At 39.0% G+C, this 22496-nt stretch overlaps 1 protein-coding gene across 1 annotated transcript in view; it reads right to left on the bottom strand.

The window, feature by feature from the left end:
• LOC131429195 (zinc finger protein 853) overlaps positions 1 to 22496 on the bottom strand; it is a 43810-nt gene that overhangs the window by 18686 nt on the left and 2628 nt on the right. The window contains exon 2 of the mRNA XM_058593246.1: positions 20244 to 20318. Coding sequence (XP_058449229.1) covers positions 20244 to 20318 — 75 coding nt within the window. The remainder of the gene's footprint in view (positions 1 to 20243; positions 20319 to 22496) is intronic.

Genomic DNA, 22496 nt, shown 5'->3' with positions numbered 1-22496 from the left:
TTGGATAAAGTTTCGTCCGTTTTTTTCGGGGGCGCTTTTCGCCCTTTCATGTTGCTTGCCCGGACGCCTCGAGTCTTGGCCTTTTTGCCAAGCTAGTACGGTCGGTCGTCTTTCAGCTTCCTCGTTTTTTGTAACCTTCAATTTACTAATGTTAAATTGCGATCGAATGGTTTTTGGCCGATACTGACGAGTTTCGTCCTTGGATATTGAAAAATGAGCGTCGGTCAGGTTTTTTCATGATTCTATGTTTTTGTTAATTTATCTAATTTTGAAAATGCAAAATTATATGTTTAAGGGATGGATGAGGGAAAAAATTAGAGGAAAATAACGTTTGCATTTTCATCTCCCTAGTATTTTAATACACCAGGCATCAAAATTTTTAAGAGTCGATTTGTGTTCGGTGACGGAACATTCCAATTTTTTGACTAAGCTTTTCGTGTAAATGGATTCAATGTAATTTTATTTTTGTAAGTTTCCTATCAATTCTCCAAGTTTTCCCGTTTTTCCGTGTCGCTAAAATCTTTTTAAACCTATACTGTACGACCAATTTACTAACAGATTCAAATGAACCATTGAATACATGAAGTTGCTGAACGTTGCTCAAACTGAATCGATTTTTTGAAAATATTTCTATTTTTTTATGTTTAGAAAAGTTTGCATTGACTTTTATTTTCCGAATTAGTCAAAAATTGTAGAAAAAACAGAAAATTTAGTTTTTCGTATTAGGAACTTTTGATTTAATGTTTTAACTAAATTATATGAAATTTTAATCACTCATTTAATTAAGACAAATTGGATTGAGGATACCCAATTGAAAAAAAAAGAAAAATATTTTTTTTTATATGTGAACATGACATTCTCTAGTACGCTGTTCCAAAATTCGTTCTTAGAATTAATTTAGGCACCTTTACATTTTTCCCAAAGAACTGATTTCCATTGTATTAAAATTATTAAATCTACGTTAAAATAATCGACAACGAAAAATTCTGTTTTATGTTTTTAATGTTTTTGTTTGCGTTAGCTCCGCCCTAAAAGATGTACATGTGTAGTGACATGATTTAAGCATAGCACCTTTCTACGCAGTCAGTATGAAATCAATTTGCACTGTGTGAAATTCATCGGAAGGAATATTTACCCTGTTGAGGGCTACTAGGCGCACCTGTGATCAAAATGGCTGTTCGACAGATCTGCGTTGTGCGACGTTTCATCCAAAGGGAACGTCGAAGAAATCCAGTCAATCGATCCTTTTCAGGACTATTCTCGCTCAAAAATTTTTTCTCACATATCCGTGTATGTTAAAGGCAATGCCATTGATGTGCATGACCTTCCCCGAGATTTAAAAACACATGGAGCAGTACGGTGAGGTTTTTTCTCCATCGAGTGAGAAGTATAGAGGAAGTTTTTCCTTGTCGTATGGATCGCAATTCGTGTATTACGTATACGTTTAAAGGAGCCTATTTCGTGTTACTTGGTTTTCGGAAGCGAAAGTACCCAGTTTGAATCGCTGGTCGCATACAAGAATCAACGAACTACTTGCCAGTACTGACGAAAAACCTACCCACTTTGGCTAGCTTACTTCTAAGATGTACTTCTAAGATGAACATTGAGAACAATAAAATACTACAACAAGGTACGTTTGTTACAATTAGCAGTGACAACAACAGTCCAAAAAATAATAACGACGAACAAAATACAGTAACGAATGCTGCAACTGCGACGACGAATCATTTGACGAAGATGCTATTATAGAGCTTTGCTGGATGGTGAAGAGACTGTTGCACCACCAAGGAAAAAGGCAGACTAGCACAATGTTTCAGCGATTTCATTTGTACATAGAATATATAAAATAAACTGGTCGTGTTAGGCATTGAGGATCGTGAGCCGTGTCGAATCAATTAATGAATAAAAGGAAGCGATTATTTTTAAAAACATTATTTCCTAGTAAAAAATAATCTTGAATGTTACCTATTATAACTAGAAAACCTGACAAATTATCACAACCGATCGCATTCCCTCGAGGAAAAAAATCGAAAATCGATACGATTTATACTTGCTTTAAAGTAAGTGGGAATGTTTGTTTTCTTTATTCCGGCTTGTTTAGCCATTTTATACTGTAGTACAATTTGTTTTTATTTTGTTGTTGAAAATAATAAGGGGAAGTCTGCGGTAGCTGTTTAAAATAAATGAGTTCTTCTTCATCCTTCAGCTTTAATGTCTAGCTAAACTCTGCGGTTGGTATTATGCGTGGATAGTTGTTATAGGGAAATAAATTTCTCATATTGCTTATCATGAACAAAGCAAACTTTGGCCTTAACCAAGTTGTTAAGGGTTTTCGTTTTTTTGTGATTTTTCAACAACCTCATTAAATTTCATTAGTTGCACTAGAAAGTGGAAAATTAATCTCGATTCTATTGAACCAATGTATTTGGCAAGACACCTTATGAGCAATGACAATAAAATTTATAAAAATTGGACTCATACAATTATTTCAGAAGTTTTGATGCAGAATAGACTATGTAGTATTCGATACCAATGTGAATTTTTAGTGTATGAAGTAGTTATCTTCAAGCATAAATATTGAAAAAAAACCTTTTTTAATCTACCTTGTGGTGTAATGATGCTTTTCTCATATTACTTATATTTTCAAAAATATCACTAGAAGATTCTGCGAAATTTTTTTTTTTCAATCTTGAATGAAATAAGAAACTTTCTTTGGATATAAACTACCATAACCTTTTCAATTCGTAAACAGTTATGTCAAGTTTATAAAATTTTTTCTTTATTTTGCATCGTCGCACAAAATGATTAAACATACTTTACCTTATAGTTCTGGAACCGGAAGTCGGTCCGGATGAAATTAAACAACAACCTATGAGACTATAGAAACTTTTATTTGAGCCTAATTGTGAAAATCAATCAAATCATCTCTGAGAAGATTGAGTGAGTCTCGTTTTAAATTTTTTGACCACTATTTCCGGTACTTCTGGAACCGGGAACTTGGAACCAGTATAGCCGAAGTCGGTTCGTTTAATAAGTAACTAATATAGCCTACAAATTAAATCAGTTTAAGACAAATCTAGAAGAATTTTATCCTTTTTTGTATAGTCGCTCTAAATGACGGTGTGAAATTTAATAGTAACCTATGGGACTACAAGATTTTTATTTTATGAGTCACACACATACACACACAGACACATACATTGCTAAGCTCGATGAACTGTGTCGAATGATATAGAACACTTAACCCTCTGGGCCAATTTTCACTAGTTAATTTTTCAAGTGAGTGCATAAACTATATGAGAAAGGCAATAAGTGTACTTTTATAGAAAAGCATCGTTATCATGATCTTTTAATAACACTAACAAGAAGGTACAAATTGAATAAAATAATTAGAATTTTTTCACCCGAAAAATATAAATTTTTATGTGGCAACTCTGCACGCTATACGAAGTTGAACAAAGCACGCTGCGAACGGAGCAAAGCCGCACGTACCGTAGCGTACTAGTTTTGCATCGTCATTTTGAATGACTATTTGAATTTTTTGACACTCATGGCCCTGTAATTTCGGAACGGGAACTCGGATCAGGATTAAATTTCACAGTATTTTTTAAGACAATGAGAGCTTTAATTTGAATCATGGAAATCGGTTTAACCGTTGCTGAGAAATGAAAGTGAGTTCCGTTTTTGAAAATTTTCTTCATTATAATCGGTGCTTTCGGAAGCGGAAACCGAGGACTAGTAGTCCTAAAGACGTTTTATATATTCACTAAGTGACAAGATCTGCCAACTAGATGAATTTAGTAGTAAGTTTTCACCTTGTTTCGCTTTCGCTTGTGAAAAAATACTCATGAAATTGAAAATTTTCACTAATCGCACTTTTATACCGGAACCGGAAGTCGGATCTGGATTAACTTTTCGGGGAATCTTTGAAGTATTTTAAAATCTTTTATTTGCTTCTTGGTTTGTGAAAATCAGTTAAGAAATTTCCGAGAAAATAAGGCGCGCATTTTTTAATAATTTTGCACATATTTACTTGTAATTCCGGAATCGGAAATCGGATCCAAACGAAATTCAACAAAATTGTATGAGGCCAAAAGACCATTCATTTGAATCTAAGTTTGTGAAAATCGGTTCAGCCTGTGAAACGTGTGTGGCCTTTTTTTCTTTTCTTGGGACATATCGCCCTGTAATTCCGGAACCGGAAGTCGGTCCAAATGAAATGCAGAAACTTTCTATAGGACTTTAAGACCTTTCATTGTGAAAATCGGTTGTTAGTCTACTCTTTATAATCGGAGAAATTTCTGCAAGCCAGATGAGATAACACACAAACTGCATAAAAATCCAGCGACTGATGCCTCATCGATATCGTACATCTGAGCCTCACCAAGAACAACTGCACAAAAAGCCACCCGCCAATCATGCAACGGTTCACCACGTGATGAGCTGGGTCGGGAAGAGATCCGCGAAAATAGCAATGTGAATGAATTTCCGCACGATCAAAGTCTCACGCAATGAGTTGAGGTCGGTAAGAAAAACAGTGCTCGCAAATAGGGCACGGTACAGCGGAGAACAACGGGGAACGGGGATGGTTCCGTCAGAATGGATTCCTTTCTTCCTTGCGCAGCAACGTTGCCGTTGGGACGGGATTGGGGATCAGGTTTAGCGGGTACACCACAGTGTCTCGGTATTCTCGCATCACTTGTCTCGGGCTGTTTAATGCACGGTGATACGCACTGATCCAACGGCGAGAACAAAAAAAAGTGAAAGAGGAACTCGACTCGGTTTGTCTCCCGCTGAGGAATTTCACTGGAAAAACTGTCACCAAACCGGGGCCGGTTTACTGCTGCGTAGCATCGAAAAACGCACCCGCTGCAGCAGGTCGAAAACCCATGTAGCAGAAACAAAGGAACAGCACTCCCTCAATTTCTGTGTCGAAAATGGATCACTGAACAGTGCTGATTCACGACTTCACGACAGCACTTCAGGACAGCTCGGAAGCGACATTTAGGCATTAATCTCAGTCTGCACATCTGATCTGCATGCCGTGGCTGGACGTGGTTTTAGGGAAACCGAATGTCTCCTTCGAGCGGAGAGGAAGGTATGCCGTGCAGCAACATGTTTTACGTCTGGTTGTTAGATCGACGCACGCGGTGGCGGTCCTGTGCGATGTACAGACGTAAATTGAATCTAGCATATGTACTAATTGCACTTGCCACATTAATAATCTCATCTCATCATTAATTAATTTCGAAGGCAGAACCTTTTGGTTTCGCGTTTGAGTCCGTTTTAGAATCGTGTTTGTTAGGGGTGGAGCTAATGGCGTGCACGGAAAACATGAGCGAAATTGTTTGTGTACATTTTTGTTCGGTGTGACAGCGACACTGGGCGCTACGCATTCGCAATCTGTGGTACCATCAATTGTCGAGCTGATTTAAATGGTTGAGCGAAATCTATTATTACCCGATTACAGTGCGGCCCATGATAAACAGAAAATTTTGACTAGCTGTTGAATGATTTTGAGCATTATTCTAGGCAGCAGATTAAAAATGGATTATGTTGAAAAAAAAAACTTCAAATAAATCATACTTCAAAGGATAATGAAAAGCCTAGCTACCAAATATTCTGAAATCTTGCATTTGGTAGTAGTAGACAATATTTAACCAGCAAACCTGCTCATGCATGGGATCCTAATAAGTTTACTAGATACTTCAACAGTTGTTGGTGTATACATTTGTTGGTGCATACCGTTACGTGCCAAACCATGTTCTGAAGAGTTGCTGTTAAGGTTTATGGGTAAATTCCGGAGAAGGGTGGAAAGAAATGGGAGAACTCATGTGTAGCTGCGAGTATATTTTTGGCAATTGATTGGTCAATAGTTCCAAGACAATTGTAATTTTGGATACGCATAATTTTGAGTACCCGCTGTCGAAGCGAGTAGGACAATAGAACACGTGTTCATTCAATCGAATTCAAGATCGCTTTCTGACCCAACCTCCTGCCAGTTGGGTCACGTTTCGTCGCGCTGTCACCCGTTTGCCATGCTACGGGTCAGTGGCGTCCTACTTTGCTTTCTTGTTGGATAGTAGCAGGTACCTTCTCACACCTGACAAGGGTCACATCGAACGGGGGGAAGCTCTTGAAAGTGTAACGTATAGATAGTTGAATTTTTTTATCTTTCATTCTGTGGCGGCCACAAGCAGTTGATTTACCTTTTTCGATCGGACAAGCCACACGAGGCTAGTTACGAAGCCAAGTTGAAGGTGTTCATCGAGTCAGCTTATTGCCAGCCGCTGATCACTCATCCGATATTTTATTGGTGGGGATAGATAATTATAACAATCATCTTTCTGCGATCTTCTCTGCCAATGCGCCTGGTTTCGCAGCTCGGCGCTCGGAGTGTTATCGCGGGAAATCATCGCTGTCATTACCGGCGTGTGTCGAGGTATTGACGGAGGCGGGGGATTTGTAGGAACAACAACCGCTGTTCCTATAACTGCCGCAACGAACCGTGAAGGTGGAGGAGTTGTAGGTTTTTGTGTGCTGAAATGATAACTATCATCAAATCCGGAGGTTGTGTTTTGTGCGGTTTTGTTTGCACAGAGGAAGTTCAGATCAACGAGTTCTTCACTCACTGAGTCGAGGAAGGGCGAAAGGTAAGAATGACAGTGGTAGCTAACGAGAAGAGTTGGTTCAACTACAGCAGACGGATAAAACATAAATACGTAACACACCGTCATCGCTGCAGCATCCACATTGCGCGCAGCCTTCGTTTTGCCAGCTCATGGGAAGCATTCATTCTCGTTCGTCGGAACAGATCCGATTTGGCGTTTGGCGATGGGGAAGAAATGCATGGGTGGAAACCATCGCTTCAGAGCCGAGAAGAAAGAACTAATAAACAAATAATTTTGTGTAAAGTGGTTGCGGTGTGAGAGGTTGGAGCCGGACGAAGGATCGCTCACAAAACCGAGGAAGATGACAAGGGTTTTCGTCTTTTGACTGTTGTCTCTGTGCTATGCTGCCGGATTCCGATGTGTATCAAGGGGTTCGACGATGCGAAGCGATTCAAGACTTATTGGATAATTGTGTTGACCGTTATATGTTTGTGTAAAATTCAGGTAGGTAGACCCCTTGACAGGAGATTGGTTCACAGTTTGCAATTTTCAATTCACCAAAGGTATGCTGCACCAACGAGTAGCTGCTGCTGTTGTAGCAGATTCCGAAGTGGAACGAAAGAAGAAGAATTAAAGAGTTAAAACAGGTGCATTGGTACAAATTATGTTTTATTACGGGTGGGGGACCCGGGACGCGCGGGTCAGTTATCCCGCATCAGACTGCATCGACGGGATGCTATGTTTAAGGAATAGGATGAATTTCTCTGGTGGGTTTCGGGTACAACGTCAGCAGCCTTGTTGTGTTTTTTTCTCCTTGACTCGTCTGCGGAGGAGGTTCGGATTGTTGTTTTCAGGGTGTGATGAACCTTAGATCACTTCGCGATGCGGTGGAAACGAAGTGGCAAATAAACTAGCACGGCTTTCAGTGGTGCAATGTTTATCGCGTGAAACTGTACTTTTGTTGGAGAGGGTAAGATGCGGTCCTTAACGAGGACATTGTTCTAAAATTAGCTAAATTTTTGTGCAGAAGACGCGCAGGAACTGTCATCACTTTTGAAAAGTGCACTGGGTCTGAACCGAAGAATCTACCGGTCGGCGGGGACACAATGATTCATCCATCGTTTAGGAAGATCTGCGTTACTGGCGGAGTGGATTATAAATGTCAACTGGCAATGCCGGTTGATTAGTCGGATAGCTGAGGAAGGCGGACGAAAAGGGTGATGTTGTCTAGTCTTGAATTTGAAAAGTGACAAACGGTACACCGTTCAGAATGTCTCGGATGAACGGACTGCAATTGCATTATTATAAATAGAACTTAATTAATTTATATTTGCGCATTTGAACGTTGAAGCTGGACGATGGGCGATTGGTTCGGTGTCTGGGGAAGCTTCTCGTAAAAGGGGAAACTACGAACACTTGCAGACATTTTTCTGGCGCTGCCGCCGACGGGTGTCAATGTCCTACTATTCCAGTCGGTCTGGATCAGCTTACAAAGGCGAGAAAAACTGTCTAAAATTAACCATTATCGAGAGAAAACGATTAAGGCCAATAAATCTAATAGAGTCTCATTAATCTTCCGAACGGTTTGCTTTGCGCGGCGGTGAAGATTTATTCCCATTCTGCTACCGAATGTCGTCTTGGGAATGCGAGTGAACCGAGCTCCCTTCGGCCCAAATATGGCATGTGCACGGTTGTGGCGGCTATAGCGTTGTCAAAATCGGTGCCGGTTGAGTTGCACTCAGGCAAAGCTGCTCTTCGCAAGCGTACCACTCAAATGTAAACAAATGGTTGTCACATCTGTGCAAAGGGCCTCCTCTGACACACACCCAGTCTCCATCGGCTGGCACGGTTATCTAGATATTGTAATTCCATTCATAGAACTTGCTCAAGCAACCAGTAAGCCGCCGCGCTTCGACAGTCTGTGTTCAGGCCGTGGAGACCTCTAAAGTTCCAATAAATTAACATCGAAAACAGTGTGCGGCAGTGCACCGTGAGCATGTGCCCTACAATGGTACCTGCAGTCGGGAGATGACAGTCGTTGCCGCGGGGGCACGACTTCGGGCTCAGTCTACCCTGGATGCGAGGAAAACAAATAAAGTGCACTTTAAGGAGTTTGGTCGTCCCCGTCTCTTCGTTGACGCTGCACACAGCTGTGGCGCTGACGGTGTACAGAGACAAGGTTTGTTTGGCGGTTCAAGGTGAGGTCTTGGATTCTCTGGTGGGCACAGGTTAGGATTTTGCAGTTTATGAAAGCCCCTTAGGTGGGAGGAAGGGGTGAATAAATGCAAATTCACATTATTGTCTCCTGACTCTTCGGTTTCACGTGCCTTTGGTTGGAGAGCGTTACTTGAGTTTCTAGTATTTTTTTGTGGACAGTTTTTGTGGAAAATATTAGGTGGTTCCGAAGAGCAAACTCACGAGATTATTTTTCTTTGGAGAATCGGTTTGAAAGATCAATTCTTACAATTTTTAGAAAATGAATAAAAACATAGTTAGAACAATGCTATATGAAGCCTTTTCGCCAAATGGTCGATTTCGCTGGCATCCCAGATAGGTGTGATTTCTGTGAAGGGCCACTACGGGTCATCGGGAACACTCGTGGCTTACGGACGTCTCGTCCTGTATCATCTATAAGGGACCGTTGGGGCAGTCAATTTTTTTAATGATCTCTTACAACAATTGTTAAGTTCAGCTAGTTTTGGAACGAAGTGAGAGCTACCATGCTTTTAAAAAGAACATCTATTTACATATTCTTCTATATGGCCTGGTTCTTTTGAGCTTTTAGAGAATGAATTTCTCTTTCCTATTGCATACAATATTTTCTGCAAAATGATAAGTTCGGCGAAAGGGATCCCTTCGATGAAATGGCTTCAGGCGAAGTTACTTTCGGTGAAATTACAAGCCGTCATACATGTTTCGTGTTTTATTAACGATGCACAACAAGTACAAAAACCGATCATCTCGTGAAATAGCGGAAATAAAACTTGAAATTTGATGTAGAGATATGGATTGATGAATGTGTACATTTGTAAATGTTGCTAGCGATTCGAGGCCACACAAAAGACACTATAATATTACAATAATATGGGTTGTAGATAATGTGCGAGTGCGGAATGTCGATACTACGAGTTGAATTTTTAATATTTCACATTTCAGGGTTTTTCGAAAAAAAAGTAGTTCGAACGGGGTTCCAGAATGTTTGTAGCTTGGAGTTTAGCTCCAGAGGAATACTTTTTCGTTTGTTTCACCGGTGCTATTTTATTTATTCTTTAATTTTCAAAACATTGATCGTATTTCAATGAATTCGAACATTTTTGAATTTTGCCTTTTTCTATAGATATAAAATGGTATAGGTGATGTAACCGACAAAACGCGTTGTTTTTTACCGCTCAATTTTCTCAGAGATGACGGAACTGATTTTAACAAACTTAGGCTCATTAAAAGTTACGTTTCGTCTTTGACTCATCAGTGCGTAGCAGTTTATGTTGAACTGCTAGCACGACCGGACGGTTCAACATAAACCTCTAGGCCGACGTAAAGTCAATGCTATTTGCAAAACTTTTTACTAGCCGTACAGATTGTGGTAATTTTGAAGGGGGAAAAATATTTGTTACCCCCAAATTTATGCAAGGTGCACATACCCATTTTCATTAAAGTTTACGTTTCGTCTTTGATTCGTCTGTGCGTCAGTTTAGACATTATACTACGGTGTAAAAGCAAAAAGTGTTTCACAAATAGTATTAACTTTACGTCTGCCTAGCGGTTCATGTTGAGCCGTCAGGTCGCGCTAGCAGTTCAACATTACCTGCTACGCACAGCTGAGGCAAAGACGAAACGTAAACTTAATATTTTTCCCCCTTTTCAAATTTAATTTAGACTCGTTTTGAAACTACTTTTGTCGTTTTCGTTGGAACAAAACACAACGAAAAATGGACAACGACGGAGAACATTATGCAAAATCAGCCCTTCTAATGACTCCAAATGTTATCTAAAGAACTATAAATATTGCTTATTGGCAAATCGGAGAAAAACCATCAATTCGCACCAAACTAGTGCGAATAAAGTCAGCATTTGACTGTTTCACGTTGTAGAAAAATGCTGCGAACAGTGTTTAATATTGTAGGGAATTCCACAATTTGGCCCTTTTGAATACCAGAAATGAATCCCGTACAGAATTGTGATAGTTTCTTTCACTAAAATATGCAAATCTGAGAAAATTGACTTCAAAATTCTATATGATGTTATTTTTGTGGCCGTTGGGATCGCCCATTTGTGAAAAGGTTACAAACGAAATCATGTAAAAAGAAAGCTCTTAGCCAAAAATGGTTCACATTGGAATCAACCAAGCAGTTTCGCTTCAAAGCTGAAGCCAGTTTGGCTTCAAACAAAAGCGATTGCATAATCCTGCTGCTGGTCGTTTGCACTGAAGAAAAATATTACGAAAAGTGGACAACGATGGGGAACATTATACAAAATCAGCCCTTCTAATGGCACCCAAGTGTAATCTTTAGAACTATTAGAATAGCTTATCTGTTGTAATAAGCAAATCGGAGGTGAATATAAGCAGATTAGTGAAGGTTTGCGGTCTGATAGATTCTAATTAGAAAATTTTCGAATTTCTTGTCGTGAATACGATTTACTTTACTATTCAAAATTTACCCTTTGAGAAAGTGATAAGTTTATTATAATATTCATATAATCAATATCAGTTCAGTTAAATTAATCTTTATTTCATATTTGGGTTTTCAAGTGATCTAGGTTAACCTTTGCATATTTGATTATATTTACATTCATGTTCGTTAATAAATATAGAAAAGTATTATATACCTTATCTTTGAAGTCAAAAATCGATCCCAAAGAATTATTTGATTGTTTTTTTTTCATTGAAGTTCTAGCGTCAGTATTAATGAAATTCACACTTTAGTATAGGAGAACCGTTACAATTCTGGAGGTAAATAATTGAAGGTTGCACAAACTTTTTTTTTCGATATTCAGAAGTGTGAAAGAAACGTGTCAGTTTTTTTTTCGTATGTATGCCATCTAGTTGTGTCTCCTATATTACTCACCCGACTTTTTGTATTCAAATAATGTTCATTTCATTCAAGCTAAGCTTTGGTATTACATTCCTGTAGTGGAATTTGAGCTTCTGTTTCAACAGACTTCTCAGCCGATTCAGAGTGTATAGAATCCTTGCATGGCTGGTGCTACGATTCTACTGACACTACGAATCCTTCCAGGTCGGGGCTCGAACATACGACAACTGGTTTGTATTGAATGCATTGAACCGCCAACCCGGGACTATTCATTTGATACAGTCTTTTATTAATATGTAATATTTTTGTCTGTGTCGGTAATTCAAATTCCATACCCGTGTGTCATACCCAAATTTTGTATTATGTATTTTCTATCCATAATACAATGAGACACTGTCGAAGAAGCTAATGAAATTTTGATTGGATAAATGCACCTCAGAAGCCGTGCTTTCAGGTCATGCCTACCATGTCCGTGAAATCTAGATTTGGGGACGGGTGTAGCGTGATGGGATAGTCGATGCCTTTCACGCAGCCCGCCTGGGTTCGATTCCCAACCCCGCACATAGGGTCAGAAAAATTTTCTGGTCCGAAGAGGCGAATGACCTAAGATGTTAAAGCCTCTATAATTGAAACAAAAAAAAAAATCTAGATTACATTTAAAAAATTAAAAATTGTAAATTTGTAAATTTGAAAGAAATTCCATTGAATCAGGTGTAAGAAAAGCCTTTCACGATGTACGAAAGAAATTTGCGAGCGATTTGAACATTACATGGCTTAAACTACAATGAAAAAGAGAAAAAAACGGTGACGACTCATAGTTGAACCGAGAATCATTAGATCAAAAAGTACGTTTTGCAATAAGTTATGCGTTATTCTTTTCTGCTTGTCTCCGTTTTAGCAATGGTTTTTCGCGTGATATTTTAATTGTGACCAGATAAATGCTGAATCGGTGTCACTTACTGAAGTGAGACGTTGACATTATTGAGCTGCAATACAGTTTCTTGTCAATTTTGTTGCTACGTTTTACATCCATCAAAAACAAACTTATTTTATAATTCACACAAAAACACGTAAAATTTAAAAAACAAATGAAATATTTTCATCGCCAGAACTGAACATTTTTCCAGTATTTTTAGTTCCGTATTTTAGGCAGAATGTTTTATTCGATAACCATAAATTCAATTCGAGCCCATTGTTATGCTGGAGAGTGTGACGATGAAGCTCCCATGTGGTGGCTGCGACGTGTTGTTAATTTATTGACAAGTTGATTGGCTTTTTCGCCGGCTGAGGAACTAACTTACTAGACGTGGGAGTGGGAGCGACGATCAAGTTTCCCTTCAGTTACAACCGCGAGCTCGACGGCGAGGAATGTTCTTTTAATAATTAGCTGCTACTATCGGATGACGATGTGTTTACATGTTATGTTTTTCCTGTGCAGCCACCGCCACCTGCTTTCATGTTTCGCGAATCGTTGAATCGGGGACCGTCGGTATGAAACAAGGAAAACTGTACTCACTTCTCGGTAGGTGCCAACGAGCTTCGGTTTTGGCAACTGAAACTGCACAATTGAACAGGTAGTTTTGATCGATTAACGGAGACTCATATAATTTTTACCTGTAAAGGCCTGGGAACCTGTTGTTTTTCTTTTGACAAATCGTGAGAACCAAAATCGTCGTTTTAAGGTCAATCATCATCTCTCTGTGATGGCCAAACAGTTTTAAAAGGCCCGACACAAATTAACGCTGCAATAAAACGTCTAAACCATAGTCAGCTTCTTAGTTTACCGGGAAGCTACCGCCGATGGTGTTGCTGTCTCGTAGTCAAATTAATCAGCCTTTGAGTCGATAATTTTCTCTCGCATCGCCGCCCGATCATTTGTCGGGTGTTCCGAATGCGATTGATTAGACCGCTAGGAGGCGGGACTTCCAATCGCGTAACGGACCGTTTCCGATGTTAGTATGTGTTTTGTGGGGGGAGTGTTCGACGGTACGAGCAAACAATAGATATTTGCTAGAGACCAGCAGATGGCGATAGAATTGAGCACGGATAACAACAGCGAGCGTTGGGTTTGTGTTCGGGTTGGTTCGTCAGTGAATAATTACGTATTAATTTGATTAATTGTTGATAGTCATAAGTCTGGCTGTGCTTAGCCTAGCAAAATTATGAAAAGTGGAATTTATCCCCACGAAGATTTCAGTCGGTGGTAGCAGCAGCTTCATTTTACTCAAAGCAAGTGCGCTTTTATAAGTTAATTGCGAATTAAGAAAACGGTAGTATATCTTCGATGGTTACTGACCGTTGTTTAGCTATTCGACCGTGCCAAGGTATTTTCTATACCTGGCGGGGCGAGTCCTTTGTGTCTATGCTTTTCAGCTAAGAAATCAGAAAGAATGATTAATGCTTCTATTTTTCAGCTGCCCTACTATCTTCGGGAGTGCATATATGTACAACACACCATGAACCCAAGACAGGTGACCTTTTGAGCGGCATTAATTATTGCGTTGGCATGGTTCTGCGCTGAGCGGCCGCGGTTGCCATTGGTCGGTATGCGCCGTTGTTTGCCACAGTCATCAAATAAAACGGAAGGGTAATTATCCCTGCCACTTCTTCCCAAGCGGTTTACTGCTCAGAGATCCTACCGGCGAGTGCCCCGGCGGTTGAATTGTTTGCAGTCGCAAGGCGTTATTTTTCGGTCAAACGTATCTGCACCGTCGGGAGATGGCATGTAAACGGAACTGAAAACTTTCGTGTGTGCAGATGGTAACACGAAGCAGGTTAACGATGATGGTGCCTGCGAAGGCTACTTCCAGGGCACCTAGCGGTACTATTGGCAGCGTTAGCTGTGTTGCGAGGTAGGCAATTTTACTTTTTCGCCACCGTGTCACAATCTGATTCCGATTTTTTCCCACAGAACTAAAACCGCAATAAATCAAATCGTAAACGATCGTAACACATAAGACAATCAACTCTATCTCGCAACTTGAAGGGCCTGTGTGCGAACAATAACAGCAATAAATTTCGATGTCACAAAATTTTGACACCTGTTTAACGCGTCGTCGCTTCGGAAAAAGGTAAACAATTATCGGTTATTTGATGTGAATTAATTTACAATCATTGGCGGAGCCGCGCAAGTTAGAGTATAGAGGGAAGTGAGTTTCTGCGAAATTTTTGCGAGCAAGTGGATTGCGAAGCAGTACAAACGCCGCAAAGTGTGGCATCGTGTATCGCGAAAAAATTGATAAATATATCTTCTGAATCACTGTACTTGCTTTAGCGGCTTCATTTCTCTGTGGAACGAGCGGAGGCTCATAACCTGGCATTAGGGCCGCCCTGTGAGCCGCTTCGGTAGCGGGAATAACGCGATGATTAGCTAGCGAAAATTGCATGCTGACGGTTCTTCCTCTTTGCCTGCAAATCTCTGCTGTACAGTAGGACCGCCTTGCGTTTGGCATTAGTACCAGTGGGTGGGATTGGTGTATAAGGCAAGGGGGCTTTATTGGAAGCTGTGTACCCCGTGTGCTAATTTAGACCGCCAACACCACCGCCACCTAGTGCAGAACGAGGTGCGATTATAAAAGATATGGTAATTACATTGATTGAGTACTCGGGTTACACCTTAGCGCCGCATGCCTCCGTTTTTAATGTGACTTCGGAGATTAGCCTGGTGTGTCCTGGCATGGGTCGGTTTTTTCCCGAACAAAGGCATCGGAGATCTACTGCCCGCTACAAAAGTAAACACGCGCCGCCATTTCAGCGATAGACAAGCAAGAAACATGAAGCACGAATGAAAGATTCAGAGGTTAATCGCCGGCGGTATGTTTACAATTTGATAAGTCGTTATCATTTTTCAAGTGAATGCTGAATTGCTATTCGACTGCCGGCCACACCTCTGGGAGATTCGCTAACCGTTGCCATTTTGAATTTGCTGCGAATTCATCGTACCAGAGTAGGTTTTGGTGTCAGCCAACTACTCTGGAAGTTAGCATATGGTACGCGGACTAATGGATGTTCAATTGTCTTCAGCCACATGCTTACTGTGTCCGTCGATAATGGATAAGAAAGCTTTCGCTTATACAATTAGCCACCTTCCTCTTCGGTATACAAACCTAAGACAGCGTAAGCACTCCAACTAAGTCTGCAGCTTAAGCATCGACAGATTTGTCAATGTGGTATCAACCTGTATTAGCACTTTTAGTTCATCAGCTGGACTCGCTACAAGCAAGACAGGATATTTATAGAAAACAAATAGACACCCTTCAGGTGCTGGTTGTGCTTTTTTCAGCATTGAGCATCTGGTTACATCTTCGTCATCCGTCAGCCTTCGCCAGTTGATTGTGAAGAAAATACTCACCTTATTTTAGTGGACAAGTTGCTGTCTCATTGTATGTATTTTGTGTGTATGTGTTATGACTGCATTATAAGCGAGTGAGAAGTGTTCCGCCTCTGAAATCGCTACTGCAAATAAGGTAGTCAAACGATGCGAAGCAGCGAGAACCGATCAAGGTACACCGAAACCTCCATTTACGAACTAAACGGGGGTTCGTAAAAAGAGGTAGTTCGTAAAAAAAGTTTACGTTATTTGGGATTTGGTTCGTAAAAAAAGTTTACGTTATTTGAGATTTGGTTCGTAAAAAAAGTTTACGTTATTTGGGATTTGGTTCGTAAAAAAAGTTTACGTTATTTGGAATTTACTTCGTAAAAAAAGTTTTGTGTGATTATTGTGGAAACCGCGCATCATATGTTCATTTTCGGAACGGATGTGAAGAGTAAGTGCAAGAAAATGTTTTTTGGGTTCGTTTCAAAATCCAAGATGGCGGCTTCCGGTTTATTGAGATTGCCTAAAACCCCTAACAATATGGGTATCTTCGGAACGGAATTGATGAGTAGATGTCGGAAAACGATGTTTGAAGTGGTTCTGAAATCCAAGATGGCGACTTCCGGTTTCTTGATATTCCTTGAAAACCCTTACAATATGGATATTTTCGGAACGGAATTGATGAGTAGATGTCAGAAAACGATGTTTGAGGTAGTTTTAAAATTCAAGATGGCGACTTCCGGTTTGTTGATATTCCTTAAAAACCCATACAATATAGGTATTTTCGGAACGGAATTGATGAGAAGATGTCGGAAAATGATGTTTGAAGTGGTTCTTAAATCCAAGATGGCGACTTCCGGTGTGTTGATATTCCTTGAAAACCCTTGCAATATGGGTATTTTCTGAACGGAATTGATGAGTAGATGTCGAAAAATTATGTTTGAAGTGGTTCTCAAATCCAAGATGGCGACTTCCGGTGTGTTGATATTTCTTGAAAACCCATACAATATGGATATTTTCGGAACGGAATTGATGAGTAGATGTCAGAAAACGATGTTTGAGGTAGTTTTGAAATTCAAGATGGCGACTTCCGATTTGCTAATATTCCTTGAAAACCCTTACAATATGGGTATTTTCGAAACGGGGTTAATGAGTAGATGTCGGAAAATTATGTTTGAAGTGGTTCTGAATTCAAGATGGCGACTTCCGGTTTGTTGATATTCCTTAAAAACCCATACAATATAGGTATTTTCGGAACGGAATTGATGAGTAGATGTCAGAAAACGATGTTTGAGGTAGTTTTGAAATTCAAGATGGCGACTTCCGATTTGCTAATATTCCTTGAAAATCCTTACAATATGGGTTTTTTAGGAACGGGGTTAATGAGTAGATGTCGGAAAATGATGTTTGAAGTGGTTCTGAAATCCAAGATGGCTACTTCCGGTTTCTTGATATTCCTTGAAAACCCTTACATAATGGGTATTTTCAGAACGGGATTGATGAGTAGATGTCAAAAAACAATGTTTGAGGTGGTTCTTAGTTCCAAGATGGCAACTTCCGGTTTCTTGATATTCCTTGAAAACCCTTACAATATGGGTACTTTCGGAAAGAGATTTAAAAGTAGACGTCGGAAAATTATATTTGAGGTGGTCTTGAAATGCAAAACAGTGACTTCCGGTTGATTATTATCTTTTGAAAGTTTTTGCCATTTTCCTTTAACTCTTTATTCCTTTAAAACACTATACCGTTCCGAAGATACCCATATTGTATGGGTTTTCAAGGAATATCAACAAACCAGAAGTCGCCATCTTGAATTTCAAAACTACCTCAAACATTATTTTCTGACATCTACTCATCAATTTCGTTCCAAAAATACCTATATTGTATGGGGTGTCAAGGAATATCAACAAATCGGAAGTCGCCATATTGGATTTCAGAACCACCTCAAACATCATTTCCGGACATCTACTCATTAACCCCGTTCCGAAAAACCCATATTGTAAGGGTTTTCGAGGAATATTAACAAACCGAAAGTCGCCATCTTGAAATTCAAAACTACCTCAAACATCGTTTTCTGACATCTACTCATCAATTCCGTTCCGAAAATATCCATATTGTATGGGTTTTCAAGTAATATCAACACACCGGAAGTCGTCATCTTGGATTTGAGAACCACTTCAAACATAATTTTCCGACATCTACTCATCAATTCCGTTCCGAAAATACCCATATTGCAAGGGTTTTCAAGGAATATCGATAAACCGGAAGTCGCCATATTGGATTTCAGAACCACCTCAAACATCATTTTCCGACATCTACTCATTAACCTTGTTCCGGAAATACCCATATTATATAGGTTTTCAAAGAATATCAAGAAACCGGAAGTCGCCATCTTGAATTTCAAAACTACCTCAAACATCGTTTTCTGACATCAATTCCGTTCCGAAAATTCTTATATTGTATGTGTTTTCAAGGAATATCAACAAACCGGAAGTCGCCATCTTGGATTTCGGAACCACTTCAAACATAATTTTCCGACATCTACTCATTAACCCCGTTCCGAAAATATCCATATTGTATGGGTTTTCAAGGAATATCAACACACCGGAAGTCGCCATCTTGGATTTAAGAACCACTTCAAGCATAATTTTCCGACATCTTCTCATCAATTCCGTTCCGAAAATACCCATATTGCAAGGGTTTTCAAGGAATATCGATAAACCGGAAGTCGACATCTTGGATTTCAGAACCACCTCAAACATCATACTCATTAACCCCGTTCCGGAAATACCCATATTATATAGGTTTTCAAAGAATATCAACAAACCAGAAGTCGCCATCTTGAATTTCAAAACTACCTCAAACATCGTTTTCTGACATCTACTCATCAATTCCGTTCCGAATATACCCATATTGTATGGGTTTTCAAGGAATATCAATCAACCGGAAGTCGCCATCTTGGATTTCCAAAATACCTCAAACATCATTTTCCAGAATCTACTCTTTAAACCCGTTCCAAAAATACCTATATTGTAGTAGTTTCCATGGAGTCGGAAATCGCTTTCGATGAATGACAAAACCTCTTTTTACGAAGTAGGTTCGTAAAAAAAGTTTACGTTATTTGGGATTTGGTTCGTAAAAAAAGTTTACGTTATTTGGATTTGGTTCGTAAAAAGAGGTACGTAAAAAGAGGTTACGTATAAAAAGTGTTCGTAAACGGAGGTTTGGGTGTATCCGGGTGGTTACACTCAGGTCTCAACAGCAGTAACAACAGTCGAATGGGGCTGGTATGCAGTGAACATACAGCTATCGCGATTGACACTAAACGCAGTAGGGAACATCTTCATTCCTCGTGAATGGCATCACGTTCTTGAGTGATACGTTCTCTGGGGGGCAAAAAACATCATACGAACGATTCATGACATAACCAAATTTGGAGAACAATCTGTCTTCTTTGGATCGACTGATGAGCGGGTTTGTGTTGAGCTTGAATCACAATAATATGCCAGAGATCCTTTGATTTTTTCCTAACTACATTGTATACGTATGACTTTGGTGATTGGATTACGAAACAGCAGGTTACTTAATCGGAATTTGTTGATGAGCTACAGTTGGTTTTAAACTAAATTCATTTAATCTTTCTGTAACTCAAGAAATCATTGATACTTAAGAACATAACGTGGTAGTTGATGACATTTTAGTTTGATTTTGATGTATTTCATGTGATCGTTCGTTTTATGACAATCATTGCGTAAGTTATGTATGATGTTTAAATAACAGATCACGTAAGCATTGAAAAAAAAAAGTTCTCGGCGAAAGACCTAATGGTTAAAGCTTAGGTAAAATGAATGACTGCAACAAACTGCACACAATCATCTAGGGATAATATACCAATAGTCATATTATTAGTACTCGCCAAATTATTTTGCGGATTACTCAACTTTCATTCAACGAATTGTTGATAAAATCGGATATGATATCTTAGCTTCGGCTTTGAGAAACAATGCTGCAAATAAAATAGTGTTCAATACTGCTGTAATAGCAACGCAAAAACTCGAAGCGCACTCACTTTCAAGTCAATCTATCGAACAGAGAAAATAAATCTCACTCTAACTAATGGTTTTCGTATAGGAGATGACAACTGGAGCTGAGATGAATAGGGGTACCGTTACCCCAGATACCATAGATTTATTCATGAAAACGAGTGAAAAATTGCATACTATCAAAAATATAAGAGATAAGCCTATTTTCGTCATTTTCTATGTACTAACAATAGTTACTTACATACTACTGTATAGAAAGTTGCATACCTGGAAAGAAACAATAAAAAAACCATTATTAGTGGCGTTTTCTGGTGTTCTGTAAAAGTACAATTATTGATTCGGTTTGATTGATACAGCTCAAGCGTGTAATAAGGTGAATTTTTATTGTCCATATCAAGGATGTGTTTTATGTTTGCAATTAGCTGTATTTGTCATAAAAATCTATCTGTGCAATATTTGCTATAAAAAATTAAATGTTTAGTGATGAAAATCCCCGTTATGTGAGCAAAAAAAAAGTAGCACAACCAGCTTCACGTCATGTTCAAAACAATTCAACCCAACAAAGGAATCAGAAAGCGGTATTAATCTGTATAGGAAATTAGTATTCGAAATTTTTTTATGTGGTGAAATGCATTAACGCACAGAGTGTAGAATACCCACTGAAACACCTTCAATCTCCAACCCTATGTGTTTGGTATCACCGTTAGGTATTTTTCGGAATGAAAAATTAATAATTTAAGACTACTTTTCTGTATTACTACACCAAAACATAAATTTACGCGAACTTAATTTACGCGAATTTAATTTACGTGACATTTTTTTCGCGTTTTATTTGAAATAACGCGATGGAAAACAAGTATTGTATATAATCACATTAAAATGACTATTGAGTGCGGTATGTACTCGTAGTACTATTTACAGAAAATTAACATAAGAACTTGCTCACCCAAAGCCTCCTCGGAAAAGGCCTTAAGGTCTACCAACGTAACTGATGTTCCATCAGAAAACTTCTTGGAGTTAAGGCCTTCAGTGTAACAAAGTGCATTAACGATCTTATCGTTCTCGGTCTATATTCGTGACGCCAGATGCGATCAATAGGACAATTGTGATTGCTCTAGGCCATCCAAAAACTATCTGGAGTTCAGGCCTTAATATCTACCAGTGTAACAATATTTATATATGCTGAATGCTCGTATAGATCTTAAGACGAGAAAAGATCCAAATACACAAGTGAGCAGTATGTAGCCCTACGACTATGAGCATCATTGAAAAACTACACATAGACTGCTGAATGCTCGTATAGATCTTAAGACCTGTTTTCACCGAAGTTCTTGGACGACTGGATACCTACCTGGAACAGCTATAAATACACAAGTAAGCAATGTGTAGTTCTAAAAGTATGAATCACGAACAAAGAATGTATTAGCCGTTGTAGTTCTTGCTGTGACACAGTGTAGTCAGGACAATAATCCAAGTAGTTGGATCTTGGAACATTTCTTAAGCATTTCCGTAGTCTCAGAACATACTCAGAAGGTCTTCAGGCGCTAAAGCATCGGACGTAGTAAGATTGTTCATGTTATTCACACTAAAACTAAACGAAATTTGAAAAACTTTTTTTACGCTAAAAATTTGAAATAACGCGATGTTTTATTTAATTGAAATTTGATGTACGCTCCCCAGCTCTGCGCGTAAATTGAGGTTCCAGTGTATATAGAGCACCTGGCAACGTTGTTCTATAGCAGAGCAAATTAAAGGAAATCACCTGAAGAAAAATGAATAGAGCTAATCATTCTTGGATCTGTCTCTGTTGATCGATGTTAATCGATTAGCTACTGTCAAATAATATACACTCTGTATCTGATCTCAGATTCATGTGAGATTTGTGTGTCCGCTTGGTTACACCATGGTACACCTCATCAACACAATTATTATTCGGAATTCTGAATACATACTCGCATAAATAACACACTGGTTTTCTCAGAAAAAAATCAATCAATTTGCAGAAACTTGGGCTCGTTTAGAAGCTGTAAAAGGTTCAATGACGTGTTGAACGAGATGAACGTGAACAACACTGTTTTATAATAATGACTGCTTCTTATAATCATTATGTACTTGTTAACATGAGTTAAAAAAACTCCTTCTCAATCCACTCAGTGGTGTGGTAATGTTTTTTCTCGCCATTTATATAGTCTAATTAAAAAATTTGTAAGATTTTAAACAAGTCTAAGTCTTTTAAAATCGGTTGTTGTGTCTCCAACCAATTTTGTTGTATTGAAAAACACTGGGATTTGTCGGTTACTTCACATATTACATTACATCTCTCGAACAGGAAATGTTCGCCATAACCCTCACAAATTTGATTGACATTGTTAGCTTTCAAATAAGTTTATCGAAAGATTTGGTGCTCGTATCTCATCCGACACAGTCGCAAATCGTTTACGGTTGAGACAACAGAAACAAAGACAATACAGTGTAGTGAATAATAGAGTGCACG

The sequence above is a fragment of the Malaya genurostris genome, chromosome 2, assembly GCF_030247185.1.
Source record: "Malaya genurostris strain Urasoe2022 chromosome 2, Malgen_1.1, whole genome shotgun sequence".
In the NCBI taxonomy this organism is placed as follows: domain Eukaryota; kingdom Metazoa; phylum Arthropoda; class Insecta; order Diptera; family Culicidae; genus Malaya; species Malaya genurostris.
Note: the sequence above shows the minus strand (reverse complement) of the source record. Positions and strands in the feature narration are given on the sequence as shown.